Source organism: Corapipo altera, unplaced genomic scaffold, assembly GCF_003945725.1.
Source record: "Corapipo altera isolate COAL_440 unplaced genomic scaffold, ASM394572v1 45, whole genome shotgun sequence".
NCBI classification, from domain to species: Eukaryota; Metazoa; Chordata; class Aves; order Passeriformes; family Pipridae; genus Corapipo; species Corapipo altera.
The window spans coordinates 23,438,104-23,453,715 of NW_020884877.1; the positions used below are offsets into that span (position 1 = coordinate 23,438,104).

The 15,612-nt window shown below is 40.8% G+C and overlaps 2 protein-coding genes across 5 annotated transcripts in view; one reads left to right on the forward strand and one right to left on the reverse strand.

The window, feature by feature from the left end:
- The window catches only part of HSPBAP1 (HSPB1 associated protein 1), a 37,248-nt gene extending 22,124 nt beyond the window's left edge, over positions 1 to 15,124 (reverse strand). For 2 of the 4 annotated variants that reach the window (XM_027636400.1, XM_027636398.1), the window contains exons 1-3: positions 15,007 to 15,076; positions 12,821 to 12,912; positions 2,935 to 3,120 (exon numbers count right to left, since the gene is read on the reverse strand). In XM_027636400.1, the coding sequence (XP_027492201.1) occupies positions 2,935 to 3,120; positions 12,821 to 12,905 (271 nt within the window). In that variant the 5' untranslated portion in view covers positions 12,906 to 12,912; positions 15,007 to 15,076. Of the gene's footprint in view, positions 1 to 433; positions 488 to 2,934; positions 3,121 to 12,820; positions 12,913 to 15,006 lie in introns of those variants that run through there. The other 2 variants (XM_027636399.1, XM_027636401.1) reach the window with 2 other exon arrangements.
- A 213-nt stretch (positions 15,125 to 15,337) lies between these two features.
- Positions 15,338 to 15,612, forward strand: part of SLC49A4 (solute carrier family 49 member 4) — a 64,795-nt gene continuing 64,520 nt past the window's right edge. Inside the window, exon 1 of the mRNA XM_027636402.1 lies at positions 15,338 to 15,611. Within this exon, the coding sequence (XP_027492203.1) occupies positions 15,514 to 15,611 (98 nt within the window). The 5' untranslated portion in view covers positions 15,338 to 15,513. The remainder of the gene's footprint in view (position 15,612) is intronic.

Genomic DNA, 15,612 nt, shown 5'->3' on the forward strand with positions numbered 1-15,612 from the left:
CAAAATAAGAAATGGCTGCACACAGAAATCAGTTTTGTGTAAGCTTTCTTCTTACTTTGTACTCGCTGGTGTACTCCAGGTAGCCCATCAGACAGATGGGCTATAATGCTGCATTTCCTCTGTCAGAAACTAGACTTCTGCAGCTTTTGCCCACCCTTTATCCCACATAAGAAAAATAAATCTTTTAGCATGGCTGGAACTAGATGGGTAGGGATTTCCTGATTAATAGCCCCTTCATTGTTGTTGTAATGAATGCTGGTACTCTCTCTGGAGGTATCTTATCTCTGTCAATGCTTAATGCTCTGATTGTATTTTTTTCCCTCTCTTATAGACACATACTGTTTAACCTGTGTAATCAGACAGAATACTATCAAACACACAAGCTTAGGTAGGTACAAATAATTCACACAAATAATACTGCTAGCTCCCATACCTTCCATGTCTCAAATGTGCCTTCCACATCCACATGCCTTAAGAAATTAAAAACCTGCAAAAAAGGCAAATACAAAATCCACACGACTCCCACCCAGTTGCCCCATTTGCAATTCTCACTTTTTTTTATTAAGGAATATTCAGTTTGGGAATGCCATCCAGGCTGCAGATGTGGAACTAAGGAAAGATGAGAAATCACTACAGTAAGAGGTCTCAAGTAATTCTGGTTCTTCCAGATGAACCTCATAGCTCAAATAACCTCAGAAACTGTGAAGGAACCATTCCAGAGTGACACCAAAATGTACCTACATGTAGGAGAATGGCTTTTTTTTTTTCCTGTTTCCAACACAGTGACAGGAGTGGTCCCATCTAGTCTTAAGGCAATAAATCTATTGTAAACAGGGAAGGAATATTCAGAAAGAGATCAATATGATTTTATTTGTATTTTTCTGTTGTTCTTCCTAACCACATGACTGCTACTGTTTCATCTAGGAAAGTTAGCATGAAGAATGATAAGAAAGAGAGGCCCTCATTAAAAAATAGTGTTAAGCATTCAAGAGTGAGATCAACCACCTTCCAAATGACAGTGGCACATGAAATGTATTACATTATTTCAGACTTTGAGATGGCTTGGATAATGGCTTCACTAATATATCCTTACAATGCAAATTTTTCATAGCATCACAGGTCTCATTCAGCTACAATATAACCCCCGAAGGCTGTACCCATCTTCTTGAAGACAATTCTAGCTCACATTAGCATATAATGGAGATTCCTGGAGACAAATTCATTGCTGCATAGGGATTGATGCCTTTAGGAAAAAGAAGAATGCAGATAGATGCTTCAAGATATAAATACCAATTTCAATCCACACTATATCCCTAGTGACTACAAGTTATTGTTAAGTGATGCCTCTTATTTACTTAGCATCTATCCGTGACTTAGCCACACAACGCTCTATCAATCCCATCAGAAACTTTCCCAACTGGCATACCCATTTGGCTCTCAAAAAGTGCCTACTAATTAATGGAGAGTAGGACCAAAATTATTCTTTTACCTAGTAGGCCTTGTGTGTTACAACTGAGATATTAACAAGGTATCAAAGAAAATGTCATATACGTGACACCTTCCCTATCAGCAATGGGATGCCTTTCACATGTAGTGCAAGAACTGGTTGGTACCTCACTGAACCACAGAGATATTGCTATGAAGATGTGTACCAACGTATTAATTCTACACCTCAGTTATCTCAACTGTAGAAAGTAAATAAATAACATCTGTTTTCCCAGGAATGGCACAGGAATCATCAATCCATGCCCATAAAATGATTTGAAATCCTAACATGCCAGGCATTTTCCCTCTAACACTTCTGTTTCATCACCCACTTCTCTTGCAAAAATTGAACATGCAATAACATGGTCAGGATGCTGTGAAGAAAGCAAATTTCACACAGTGTTGTTAAGCAAGATAATGTGATGTAATCCTATTACTTTCACTGGAACTGCCAGACCCTCATCTGGAGTCTTTGTGCAGACTCTACATTCCAAGAAAGAGGTAGTCCAACTGAAGAAGGTTAGAAGACTATATAAAGAATAGCTAGGTGGGGTCTAAAACACCATGACTTACATAGAACATTTTTAAAAACTGGATTTTTCTGGCCTAAGGAGAAAAAAAATTCTAAAGGGAGCCAGTATGCTTTATAGGCCAAAGGCAGAAAGTGTGTGGCAAAATGTATTTTGGCATGCAGTTGGGAGGGCAAAGAATGTACAGGACACAAATAAAGCAATGCAAAACCTTTCAAGTGGCTAGCAAATTGTCACCTTGGAACACATTTCTAGTATCTTCCCTCCCTGGTATGAAACTCTGTCTGTCCATGGACACATTATGACATACTATTGTAGGACTACAGACAGAAAAAGCTGTAGTATTTAAAATCAAGTGCAAAAATTGTCTTTCTCCCATGGCATGTTCCCAGATGTCTAATGAATCTGGAGGGTTAGTGGTGAAGTTACTGTACTGGAGTCAAATGATTTTCTTAACACCTTATACTTCTACAGCATCTTTCATCACAGGACACTAAAGTACTGAAAATCACCACAGTCTTATAAAGCCTCAGGAGGAAGGTGCAAATTATCATCATTTTACAGATAAAAATCCCAAGGTAGACTAATTCTTTAACACAGTTATGTTTGTGGATATGAAAGCTCAGCTCATGTGAACAATCTAATCATGGGTAAGACTGGACCAAAAATACCACACTACAAAGGAAAACTGAGATGCTTGATTCTTTTGTGTTAGTGTTACCCACCAGACTTCCTACTAAGAATAAACACATGAGAAAGAGAAAGGAGAGTTTCACTGCTGGCCAAATTCCATGTCCTAAAAACAGCCTGCAGTGAAAAGCAACACACTAGAGAGTGAACAGTGGCAATGGAAAGGCAAACAATTGCATAACCTAAAAAAGAGAGTTGTGACATTAACGCCTGTCCACCTCATTCTCACCTAAATCCACCGTCTTCAGTCCTAGCCTAAACTGGATTGGTTTTCCATCCAACATCGCAGAAAGGTATTTCACATTCCAGTGCAGGGCTGGCCAGTCACCAACCATGTTACAGAAGACTGCAGGTTGCTGTAGAGACATCACAATTTCCTGGGCTTTCTCAGGAGTAAATGGTTTGACACCTTCACCTATGGAAAGGAAAAAAAAACCAGCTGCAGAGATGTATGATTTATGACACATGAAGTGTTACCTACCATCTCCCACAGCGCAGGAAACATTAAGAACTAACACCTCCTTTGTTTATGATTGATTTATTACATTCGTAGATTTTTTTAAAGTCAACTTTATACTGCAAACACTGAAAGAACATTCATACACTAAAGCTTAAAGCACTGTTTTAGCACACGGAATGTGAAGCAAAAAATAAAAACAGGCACATGATTAAAATTTTCACTTGTACCTTAGGCAATAAAGCACCACTGTAGCCAAACTGTTTAGAATTAGGCTAACAATAAAATAACCTTGCAAATAACGTCCAGAGTTTAGAGAACATAAATTTTATGAGTTATTCTTTCTGCATGGGATTCTTTCCAAAGTGTAGTGCATTTTCAGAGATAGCAAACCAGCTTCCTGTGCATTTGATTTAAATGGAGGAAGAGTAGCATAACCAAACCAGCAGGTATTTTTAAAGTGTTTTAAAATTTCATTGACAGAAAACTTACAAAAAGGAAATTGTGCCGATCCAAGAACTAAACTAACCCAAGATTTCCATTTACTCCTTTGCTGTTAGAGATTTATATGCCCCACTGAAACTGTCAAGCTGAGATGCTGGCAACCTTGAATAAACTCAGCACTTCCAGAACAACTTTTCTTTAGGGACATATTGAGAAGGAATATCTGTTTATTTTAAATGGAATAACATAACAGTTCCATAGAGATGAGGAGGTGGACTACAGCTTCAGATCATAAAAAAATCCATTCATTATTTTAACCTCTATTGAAGTTAACTCATCCAGAATCTGTAAAATGCCTAAGATTTAACACACCGAGTTGATACATATGGCTCCCTATGACTTCTAGCAGCTTACTTCAAATAAACAAACCAATTAAATCCAATCACTCAATTTAGGGGTCAAATTACACACGCACAATTAGTTAAATAAATACAGAACAAGAAAATTTCCTTTACTGCTGGGCGCTAATTTTGCCTGTTGCTCCTCCCCATGTGTGGGACAGGTAATGGAGAACCAGCCAGTCCCACACAGGGCAGCTCCGTGGTGCCAGCTGGGGGAAACACAAAAGAAAACCCACTGAGAACAAGGTCACTGAGGATGGTTCTACAGGATTAATTCAAATATAAGCTTAAAATAAATCTATGAATGCTGAAGTGTGAATGGCAGGAATAAGAGGAGCCCTGTGCATGCTGTGTGCTGTTATCTCTTTGGTAACTTTTGCAAGTCCCACTTCTTTCAATAGGGTTTATACTCTTGCATAGCTGTGCTTTTTAGTTTTCTAAATTAAGCTGCTATCTTCACAGAAATTCAGTGGGAGGTATCAGGGCTGGGGTTTCCTACAGTCAAGGGGGCTCTTCTCCCACAGACTTTCAGGGAAACTGAATCCCTCTCTTTTCACTCATGAAAGCTCTTTCGTGAAGCTTTAAAACTGAAGACCTCTGATATTTTATGTTCACGGAACATGAAATTTTTTAATAGTTTCTCTTTCTTAAGGGTGATGACAGGAGGTAGTTTGGATTTTGGTTTGTTTTCCACAGTTCCTCTCATATGCAGAGCAACACTTGACAGGATGGTGTTGCTGTGACACAGAGATGTCTCTGACACTTGGCCTTCAGTCTCGCGCTCCAGCAACTTGCACAACCAGGACATAAGGAGGCCTCACGGGGACCGTATGTCTCACCATACGGTCTTCCCTGCCCCCAGGAAGGAGCTCTGGGGCTTTCCAAGGAACAGGTTAGTATACCTGAGGGAGCAAGTCCAGAGAAGGCAGAGAGACCATCTGCAGACACAAGGGCACGTGCTGGTGCAGCTACCAGGAGCTGGCAGGAGGCATGGTAAGAGGTTAAAGCTCAGCATGTTTCTTTACAGTGATTCTGCTCAAGATCTAAGGCAAGACTCAGTCCAGATCTGAACACTCCCAGAGGATTTATAAAACTACCTGTCTTTCACCAGTGCAATTATAATATTGTACAGAGGTGGCTTTCACCATGTGGGAGCTGGCTGGCCTTACCTACCTTTCAGATTTCCCAACTCATAAAAATGAAATTATTCCTGCTTAGGTCATGTTTATCACTACACAGCTGTCTTTTTGATGACTCAGTTTTTTTTTGCTTTAAGGGCAGTACATTTAATTATTTTAGAGAATGTAAATCCAAATAAATGCAAGAAACTGGTGACACTTTTTTGGAGGATACTGTAAAGCTGACTTATTACAAAAGCTTCAGGTTTATCCTGTAATTTCACTCAATGATTGGGTTGTGCCACAAAAGCTGAAATTTTACTGGAACAGACAGAAAGGCTCTTTGAAGCCAACTGTTGATTCCATGTGGCTTTCTAATTGGATTTCCACATGCGTATTGTGCTTTTGCAAGGTGTGGTTTTAACCACAGTGCATACACAGTAGGAAGCTCAGAGCTCCAGCTACTGGGAGTTCAATGCCAAACAAAAAAAAAATTAGGCTAAATAGCCTCTCCTCTACTGAATGTTTGTCACGTCACCACCCTTTCTTCAGTTATAAACCTATTTCCCTATAAAATTTAGAAAGAATGAAAGAGGACAGTCTGTCTTAGTAAGATGCTAATCATTCCTATCTTCAAACAGTACTAAGATCGTTGCTAAATAAGTATCTTCTCCTGATATAGATAATCACATACAATACATAGCATATAACCCACCGTGAAGTTTGAAATGTTTTACAAAATCTAAAGACTTAAATAAATGTACATTGCGGGTTTTTGCAAAGACAAATGGGGATTCTTGCTAAATCTGTGTGAAGAATCTGTAAGCATCTTGATTCAGTTTTATGTTTTCCTTGGCGAGGACAGAGTTAGTTAAACATAATTCTTTCCCTATAATATTTGTCATGCATATCTAAGTGCCTGCTAGAGAAAAGAGACATGATAAAAGGTAAATATCATATACTACATCAAATAGGCATTACGATAATTTGAAGAACTCTGCTTATGACCAACAGAGATTTCTGATGGAACTATATGCTGTAGGAGTAAGTTAAGAAGTAATTAAAAGATGTATCTGAATACAGAAGACCTGGAAGAGATATTAGCAGAATTATAACTTAAAATTATCTTTTCCTTAGTTATTGTCATTATAGCTTCACAAAGACCTTAAAAGCTGGGCTCTTGCTTCTCAGTATTTCCTAGCCTGAGATGGAAGGTAACTGATTCCTAAGCAAAACCTGAGGTTGTAAAGCCTATATATAAGCGTGCACAGTTTGGACACAGATGCGTACAAGTAAAAATGTGTATAAATAAAATGTGTTGCAAAGAAGCAAAACATCCACTGCACATCTTGGGCTTTAAATATGAAATTCCTAGGGGAGACTGGGTAGCCAGAAAGAATTGAAATGCATATTCCCTTTCAAAAGAAAAGCTCTGTGGGAGTCTTCATTTTCTCAGTTGTACTCTGATCCACAAGAGAAAAGGAATACTTTAAATTAGTTCTTTCTATCACAAATGGTGTGGCCTCACAGCACAAAAGGAAGCAGGAATAATTTGTCTCATGTTTTGACTTTATACAAGGCATGTACAGAATCCAACCAGGAACTGAAAAAATGAACCAAGTTTTAGCTCAGGTTTTGTAACTGTGACAGCTTATATAATTGGCCAAAAACATAGGTGTTCTTCAGAAAGGGAACACATTGCAAAATAGGGATCTACCAATTAAAAAACCAAAGCTTTCAAGTCATCTTTACATGAAGTACTGTCAAACATGAAGACTCATCGAGACTCAGCATTGAGGGCAGGTAAAAGAACAGCGATGAATTGGCCAAGTACTCTCCAGCAGACTTTGTGCTCCTAAGAGAAAAAATAATTTAATGTTTCTGATTAACAGTTTTTCTGAATAACTGAGTGGGGTTTGGGAATAAAGAATTTAGCACAGCAGGCAGTCTGTCTAAAAGTGGACTTGATCAAAGTTGTTCAGAAGTTAAATGCACTGTCATTAAAAAGCTAAATGTACTGTCATTCAGTTAAAATAATTTAGCAAATTAGAAGAGTTTATTAGTGCATGGCAGTTGGCTCCTGCCAAAACACCCTGCTGCTAAAATACAAGATTTAATTGAGAGGTATTAAAATTATTTTCTAAAAGAGGGAGTATAAGGAAATCCTGGTAAATGTATTTGGTACAAGCATCACTAAATTGTTTTTCTTGCAAATCTGTAATACTTCCTTATCCTTAGTTCTTAAAAAAAAATTTTTAAAAATTTAAAATTTGGCATTTTGAATACATTAATACAAAGTAGCCAGGTAACTCAAGAAATTACTTGGTTTGGAGGTCAGACTTAATGGTTTCACACTACATTGCCTCTGCACATTAAAAAACAACTTTAAATAATCTGCATGTGATTACAACACTATGCACTATAATCAGCCTACTCTGGGCAAACAGAAATGTCTCTAAATACACACATGTAGTTATCAGGATAGGCTACACAAACACCTAGGTATTACTTCCTGACCAGTTACTGCTGTTACTATTAGTTTTGACTCTGGGAATGTTAATACTGCAAACACACACAGCCAGCAGGCAGTTAACCTAGATTTGCATAAATATTTTGGTTACTGAAGGAGAGGAAGAAGTTCATGGAGACTCTCTGGACAGACCAGTCTGCACTTGTAAAACTGGCACCTGAAGCTTAGTCTGGTAGCCTGCAGTCAACACACCCTTCCTTCCTCTCCTCACTGTGGAAGGAGGGCATCAAAAGAAAAGAAAGAGGCCAAAACAGGAATTTGGACTCACATTCCAGTCCTCCTGTGGCAGGGTTGAGCATCTTACAGTTTGTCTTACGGTAAGTCTAAGTGACTCAAGACATGAAGTAAGATAAGAGTGTGGGCTATGCCCTCAAACCTCAAACTGTCCTTCCGATAAAGCAAAGGAAATTGCTGCCAGACTCCTTAGGGCAGAGTAAGGGGTTGAGTCCAGAATACACACTGGGAGGGACTTCCTGCCCCCATTCTAAATGACAGTGTGTCATTTCAAGCACACCTTTACGAAATTTTCCCCCTAAATCCTTACAGGCTCTTCCTAGAAAGCTCTTCCTGAACCCCTGGCCAGCTTTTGCCTGTTGTCTGTACTCCTCCCATCCTGTAGCGCATGCTTAGAGAGCAGTCATGTCGGTTTTCAGCTAATGAACTGAATATTGAATGATCTCAGCTCCACTGGTCTCCTCTAGCAGAAGAAATGCTTGGAGGAAAAGACTATGGTCTTTGACCAAAACCTTCCACCAGGAAATAAAAGGGCAGACTTCCCTGTTTTTCCTTATGCTAGGCTACCACAATTCCACCTTTCTGTCTGTCTGCAGGGTGTAAATTACACCCACCCGCTGCTGAGAAAATTTAGTGGCAAAGCCATTTCTTCCCAATACCCCACTGGCACTGATTTCTGACACTTTCTGACAACATTTCTGAATAAATGGAAAACCTAATACAAAAATTAATACTAATATAACATTATGATTGAAGTTAAGGGAACTGGCATGTCAGGGAGTTAATGTCTGTGTTTCTAAGAAAAAAAAGTATTTGTTCAAACTGTAAGGTTTATTTCTATTTCTTTTTCTATTCTTTGTCAGTAATAAACACAAAAGCCCTACTCTTAAATAGATGAATGCACTGTACAAAATTCACTGTCAGAAACTGTAACCATTTGTGACTTTCTTGTTGTTCTGTCCTGCAACCTTGACTGAGGAGAACTTCAAAATGGCAACAACAAAAGAATCTAAATCTTCTAAAATACACTGTTTCCCCATAAGAAGCCACTGTAGTAAACAGTCAATAGTATTCTAAAAATATAGGGCTTTTTTTCTACAAAACATTGTAATAAACAGTCATTAATACAACTGAACTTTTGAATTTGATCCACAAAGGGGTTATGATGGTAGTATATGTGACTTTGTTAGCTATTGTACCACACAGAATACAAATTATGATTAATGACTGAGTCAATTAGAGGTGTAATTAATTGTCAGAATGAAATTATACTAGCTATTTTTGAATTACATAAATTATTGAAGTGAAAGAGAACCACCACATGAACCTCAAGAACAGTTTCTGAAATGTGCAGTAACCAACATGCACAATAAGGGTATTAGGTTCAGCAACTGCCATTATTGTAGGAACATCCAACAAAAAGCATGGCTATTATTCCATTGTTTACATAATTCCATTTCTTTCATCACGGGTAAAATAAGCAGAAGTGAGTTTAACCTTTGTTCCAAGTTGCTATTTCTTTTTATAAAGGTTCTCATGCAGCAATATGAATTTTGCCTGTGAAAAGCTGTTAACGGTGTACGTTTTGAACCCTGGGGTTCACATAAAGACTAAAATCTTGTTTTGACATAACGTCAAGGATACACTTGACCTAAAACAGCGCACAAAAATGTAAACTACCAAGCTTTTTTAATTTTTAACCTTAACATTCATTAATGTTAGGATTTTTAAAATATAAATATTACACATAAAAGAAACTGCATTTATTGAAATAGCACAGCCTTGTTACACAGCTTATCTTTCACAACTTCATAATACAACAAACTGCTGCTAGTGATGTCAACATATATTTACCATCTTCCCTTCAGAGATTTTCTTTCTTTTCTTTTTCAAATAACAGCTGCCTGAAAAGTTTCATCATCTATAAACATCAAGAGCTAAATATCAGAAAAGATCAAGGACTACAGGCCCAAGTCCCCACTCAGATCTCTATGAACTCCCGTTCTAATCAGCTGCACCTGCACTTCTGGAGAACGAAGGTGACCTTTAATTTTACAAGAACCTATGACAGTAGTGATGCTTTGAATCTTGGAAGCTTCTTGAAATATGCAAGATTTACCAAAACTCGGTATTTTTCAACCTAGTAGCATACCTGGAAAACTCCTTTCAGTAAAGGACTTTCAGTATTTTCTTTTCTTTTTAAACATTAACATCACTGCTAACCAATGTCTGATTTAATACTAGTATTAGAAGCAATAACGTCTTCTATGTCCAGTCAGCAAAAGCATATGGTACGTGGAAATTTAAGAGAACTCCCTGAACATTAGCAAAAAAATAAAACTACAAAAGGTTAAAGCTGCACTTTTATACCAAACATCTAAACTACCTCACCATCGCTCTTTTTTAAAATACTTATACCCAAAATCTCATGCTACTGTATCTACTCCCAAGAATCTCATTGTGTCTGTGATCGCAAAGCCTAGAATAATTTAAACTTAAATCATGCCCCTCTTCAGAAAAGCACAGATACAGAAATAATACATTTAGCCTCTTCTTTCTATACAGAATTACATGACGGTGTAATATTTTCAAAAAGGCAAACAACATTTTGTGAGCTTTATGTCCTCAATCCCAAACACCCACCCAGACAATCAGGTCTTCAGAAGACTCATTTGCAGAGCTCATAGCATACCTATGAGCTAAGCGTGACTGGCCAGACCAACAGAAACAAACTCTCTAATGTCTACATCGTTAATTACAGCAGAGCAGTAATTAAGTTACCCCCTTGCTGATTCCATGAATGACAACAGGAGAACAATGGCGCAGCCTGATCAGAAATGAGAAACACACTCATCAGAGACACAAGACAGACCAGTACCAGAGCACTATGACTATCTCTTCTTGCTGGCATCACAGACAATGAGAGCTGCACAGAGGCAGTCCTAGCCCAAGGAGACAGGTGGAGATTTTCACCCTGTATTTCCAATTCAAGCCTAACATCCTCATGCGACTCAGTTCATTTCCATAATTCTCAGGGTTTCAGGAAGAGATGAAACCATTAATCTTTGAAACTGAATTTCCCTAACACAGTTTTGGGAGGTTAAATACTCCATTGATGTTGTCTGCAGTCACTTGCACATGTTGGCTCTGAATAAAACGAAAGAACATGGGGGCGGTGGTCTGATGAGGTTGGAGCTCCAATATAACCTCCCTAAAACACCTCCCTAAAATACCTCAGACATGGAGCCTGAAGGCTGTATAAGTGAGGGAGGGAAGTAGTCATCAAAATGAGCTTGGATGAAAGACATCATGCAGCTTCCACTGCCCCCTCAAAGAAGGTACAATCATCACCTACATGTTCATTGTTAAGCAGGTGATGAATGGCAGAACAAGCATAAATGGAGTACAAAATGCTTTAAATATGCTCAAAGCCCAAGTCAGGTGTGACTTTTGCATATTTCTTTTGAGAACCACAGTAAAGAGCCTGCAGTGTGGTCTACAGGAAATCTGGTCTTTTATTGCCAACCACAACGGTAGAATCCACAAGAAAAAGGAGTGCATCTCCCTAAAGCACCCTGGAATGGGCTCTGTCTCACTGCAAACCTAGAATCATCTCCACTACAATGGTGACTTTGCAATGGGGATACGCACAGCCTGCAGTCAAAAGGTATAAAGGAATTCCCCACTGGAAAACACTGGTGTTTGAATTTAATAATAAAACTGTTCAGCTTTCATAAGCTGATGTTGCGTCCATATTTTCTTTTCCTGTTGATACTACAAAAAAGGAAAAGGAAGCACCGTAAAACCGTCTTTCTCCTGAAGTACAAGTAAATCGTTGTATGACATTAGAGCCAGAGTCTACCTAATTCTCAATAAAAAAGAATGGCAAGAAAAGATGCTGAAAGTTACTGAATACACAGACTGGAAGGTGCCCAAACCAAGCCCAAGACAGAGCAGATTTTGAACAACCTGTTCCTGAGTAACTAGAAGGGATGTCAAAACTTGAGGGAAGAATGGGATTTACTCACACCTCACAGGCTCACCTTCAGAGGTGTTGTTCAAGACAGGGTGTAAAGAATACACTCATTAACAGCTCCCTACTACACTAGTGCTGCTTATGGCAGCTCTGAAACTGCACTGTCACAGCTCCAGCAGAAATCTAGAAATTGAGGGAAATCCCTGGAAAATGGGCCTTTTTTTAGATGCTGGAAGGAATATTCAGAATTGACTAGATGCCACTTTTGAATCTTTGAATTAATTTCAGGTTCTGCCCATTTTGTGCCAAAATGCTTCCAGACTTCATAGGATATAGTCACTTGTTGCTTATCAAAGTGCAAGGTATGAGTTGACAAAAAAATGACAAGATTGTACACATGATATTATTTTTTGGGAGAGTAGCATGAGAATCCAGGGGACGCTGAAGTTCATCAGGTATCTCTGAAAAGTCACATGGAGAACAAATCTGTAAAAAGCACGGGAACTGGAGAGAGCAAACGTGACTTCCTAAGGCACTAGGAACTGGAGGTTGGTTGCTCCATAGGGAGGATACTCTCCTGGACTGCCCAGCTCAGCCATGACACGATAGATATGTTTTAGCTGAACTGGACTCTCCATATGCCTCAAGTTTATAACAAACCTGTCAAAGCCTCAGTTTATATTCTTAAGGCTTAAAGCTTAAATCGGCACACTATAGGTGCCAACTCTGAAGTGGATCAGCCAGGCCTGCCTCAGGGATGGGATGAGCATTTGGCAGCAACAACAGCTTCAGCCACATAATTTTTGTCTGTCACCACTAGTCTATCAGAGCTCCAGGCCACCAACTCCTCCTAAAATGAATTCCATAATGTTTTAGGCCAGACACAGGCAGACAGGTATGAATATGGACACGCAGCCACCTTGAGAAGTTTTAGATTAGAAATGGAGGCACCTACCAATTGATATGCTATTGGGTTGGGCAGTTGGTACCTGGATGGGCATCTGCTTCACAGTTTTGGATCTAGGTGCCATTAAGTCCATGCAAGTCCTGCTACAGACATGAAAGTTATGGGTCAGGACACAAAATAACCTTTCTGCTAGCCTGACTATATGTGCATTTCATCTGATAATATTCAAATTTCTTTAGCTACATTATAATGAGGTTAAAGCAAGAAAAATATCCCCACCCCAAATATTACAAATGTCAGTAATGAGAACAGTAAAAATGTCACCACACGGAGAAAAGAGTGAAATTAGCATATTTAGAGAATTATTATACCCATGAGTAAAATAATGCAATCAGCTAGCTGCAAGATAAAGCTAATTTGGTTTCCAACAGTTTATCAACAATGCACTGCTCCTTTGCATTAACAAATTTAAACGGTACCATATCCTGCAAACAAGAATAATTCACACAGAATATTACACTGTGTTAATTAAATAGCTGGAATAGAAAAGGTCAGGCCACGACTGAAAGATGCGCATATGGGTTGTGAAGCTAGGAAAAGATGGAGCGATTTCAAATCAAGCAATCAAAATAAATTATTTCAACTATGATTAAGTCAATAATAAATATACTTAGATTTTTTGAGCCTATTTTGACAGTCCCTTTAGTTTGCTGCTGTTTTTCAGAATTTTTTCTTTCTTGCTGACCCATGCAAGAGTCGAAATATCTTTAAACTCATCATAAGATAAGCCATCAAAGAATTATCCTGCTTATATTCAAGTTTTCCTTTGACTGTGCAGATAGTGAGAGGCACGAGCAATTTTTGCAGTTAAAAGGACACTGCAAAGCCCCATTTGCTTTATTTTCGGATGGGTTTCCTGCCACTAGAAACATGAAACCTCCACGACTACTACAGATAATTGAAAAATGTTCAAGGAGAGAAATATTTTTTCACTTTAGTTTACTTCTGCAAATAACAGCACTTTGGCTGAATGCCACCAAATCACTTAAATTATAGTAGTAACATAGCCCTTCTTAATTGAAAGAACACTTTGGCATAGGCTAAACTATGCTGAGGTGGTAATGTATGAAAAAGACTTAGTAAAACAGGGAATTAATCTTAGTTGGAGCCCCAAAGCACTACCAGAATGTCCATCAGCCATGATGAAATCTGAATCTCATTCTGCATTTTTACTGTACTTTTGTTACTACAGCTGTAAACAGCAAGCTAAAATTTTAGTTTATTTTCTGCATGTCCCCTCATTATCTAAATGTGCATGAATCTTATTTTTCCTGGGGAATTTCCTGAACTTTTCTAAACAAAATATAATTTGCTTTCTCATCATAGTTCTGCTGATTTCAGTCAGCACATACTACTTCCTTTTTGCGCCTTCAGTCTAGCAAACAGAGCTGTGTGAACTAAACAAAATGCAATGTCATATGTTTCATGAAGAATTTCACGTGAGTCTGTGGGTTTGGCTGCAAAACTGCGGGACGAGCACCACGTGAAATTCAGCTTTGTGCTGCCCAGCACATCGAGAGTACTGACACTGGATCTAAAACCAGCCTGTGGGGACCTCACTGTTCAGCCCTCCCCAGTTACACACACAGGCATTTATCAAGCCAACTTCCAGACTTTGTGACAGAATGCCTAAGCAAGCCACACTGAAATATCCATTTTTTTAAGGGAAGTTGAAGCACTGTGCAGCATACGAGCCATTAATTTTATGACAAATGCAGATGGTTGATATACAGATAAATTCTCACACAACCTAACTGAAATAATATATACTTCACTCTATTTAAATGATAATAGTTTCTAATAAGCACAATGTCCCCCACATGATGGCATATTCACCTGAATTATTTCACAATGGATTTCAGTGCAGGTTTTACCTGAACCCTACTGTTTATTCCCCCCAGTTCGGCCCATGGCTGATTTGTAACCACCTCAACTCAACACGCTTTCCTTCTCCCTTTAAAAGCACAGACTCCCCGCTGCGGTACTTCCCTGCACGCAGGTACCCACGCAGGTTCGGCTGAGCGGGACGCGTGGGAGGAGGAGCGGCAGGGGAGGCACAGCGGGCCCCGCTACAGCCGCCGCCGCCGCCTCCTGCTCCCCGTGCCCGCTGGGCCGGACCCGGAGCCTCCCCGCGCTGGGGCCCGGGCCGGGGCGGGGGCCCGGGGGGCACCTACCCGGGGCAGGGGGACGGCCGCTTTCCGCCCCGGCCATGCTCCTGCGGCTCTTACTGAAGGAGCTCCGCTCGGCACGGCCTTGGGCGGCGGAAGGGGCAGCGCGGCCCGGCAGCGGCGGCGGGGCGGAGCCGGGCGGCGGCGTGACGGCCGGAGCTCCGCGGCCCCGCCGGTGACACCCGAGAGCGGCTCTCGGGAGTCGCCCCCCTCCTGCCCCGGACCGCTCTCCCCGCGGGGTGACGGCCCAGTGGCCTCCCCGCCCCGCACGCCCCCGCTGCCCGCCGGCGAGGCTCCCTCCCCGGTGGCGGCGAGCCCAGCTCTCGCCGCCGCCGCCGCTTCCCTCCTCCCCTCGCCGGCGGAGGAAGGAGGCGGCCGCCGGCCCTCCCCGACCGCGCATGCGGCTGTGCCGGGCCGGGGCAGCGCTACCGCGCTCGGGGGCTGAGGTGTGGGTGTCCCTGTGCCCGGCCCCGTCCCCTGCTCCCCCGCGGGCCCCCGGCAGCGCCCCCGCAGATGGGCTTGGGCTGGAGCACCGCGGAGGAGCGGCGGCCCCTCCTGCCGCCGCCGCCGCCGCAGGCGCGGCCGCAGGCGCGGGGGCCGGCGGGGGGCCCG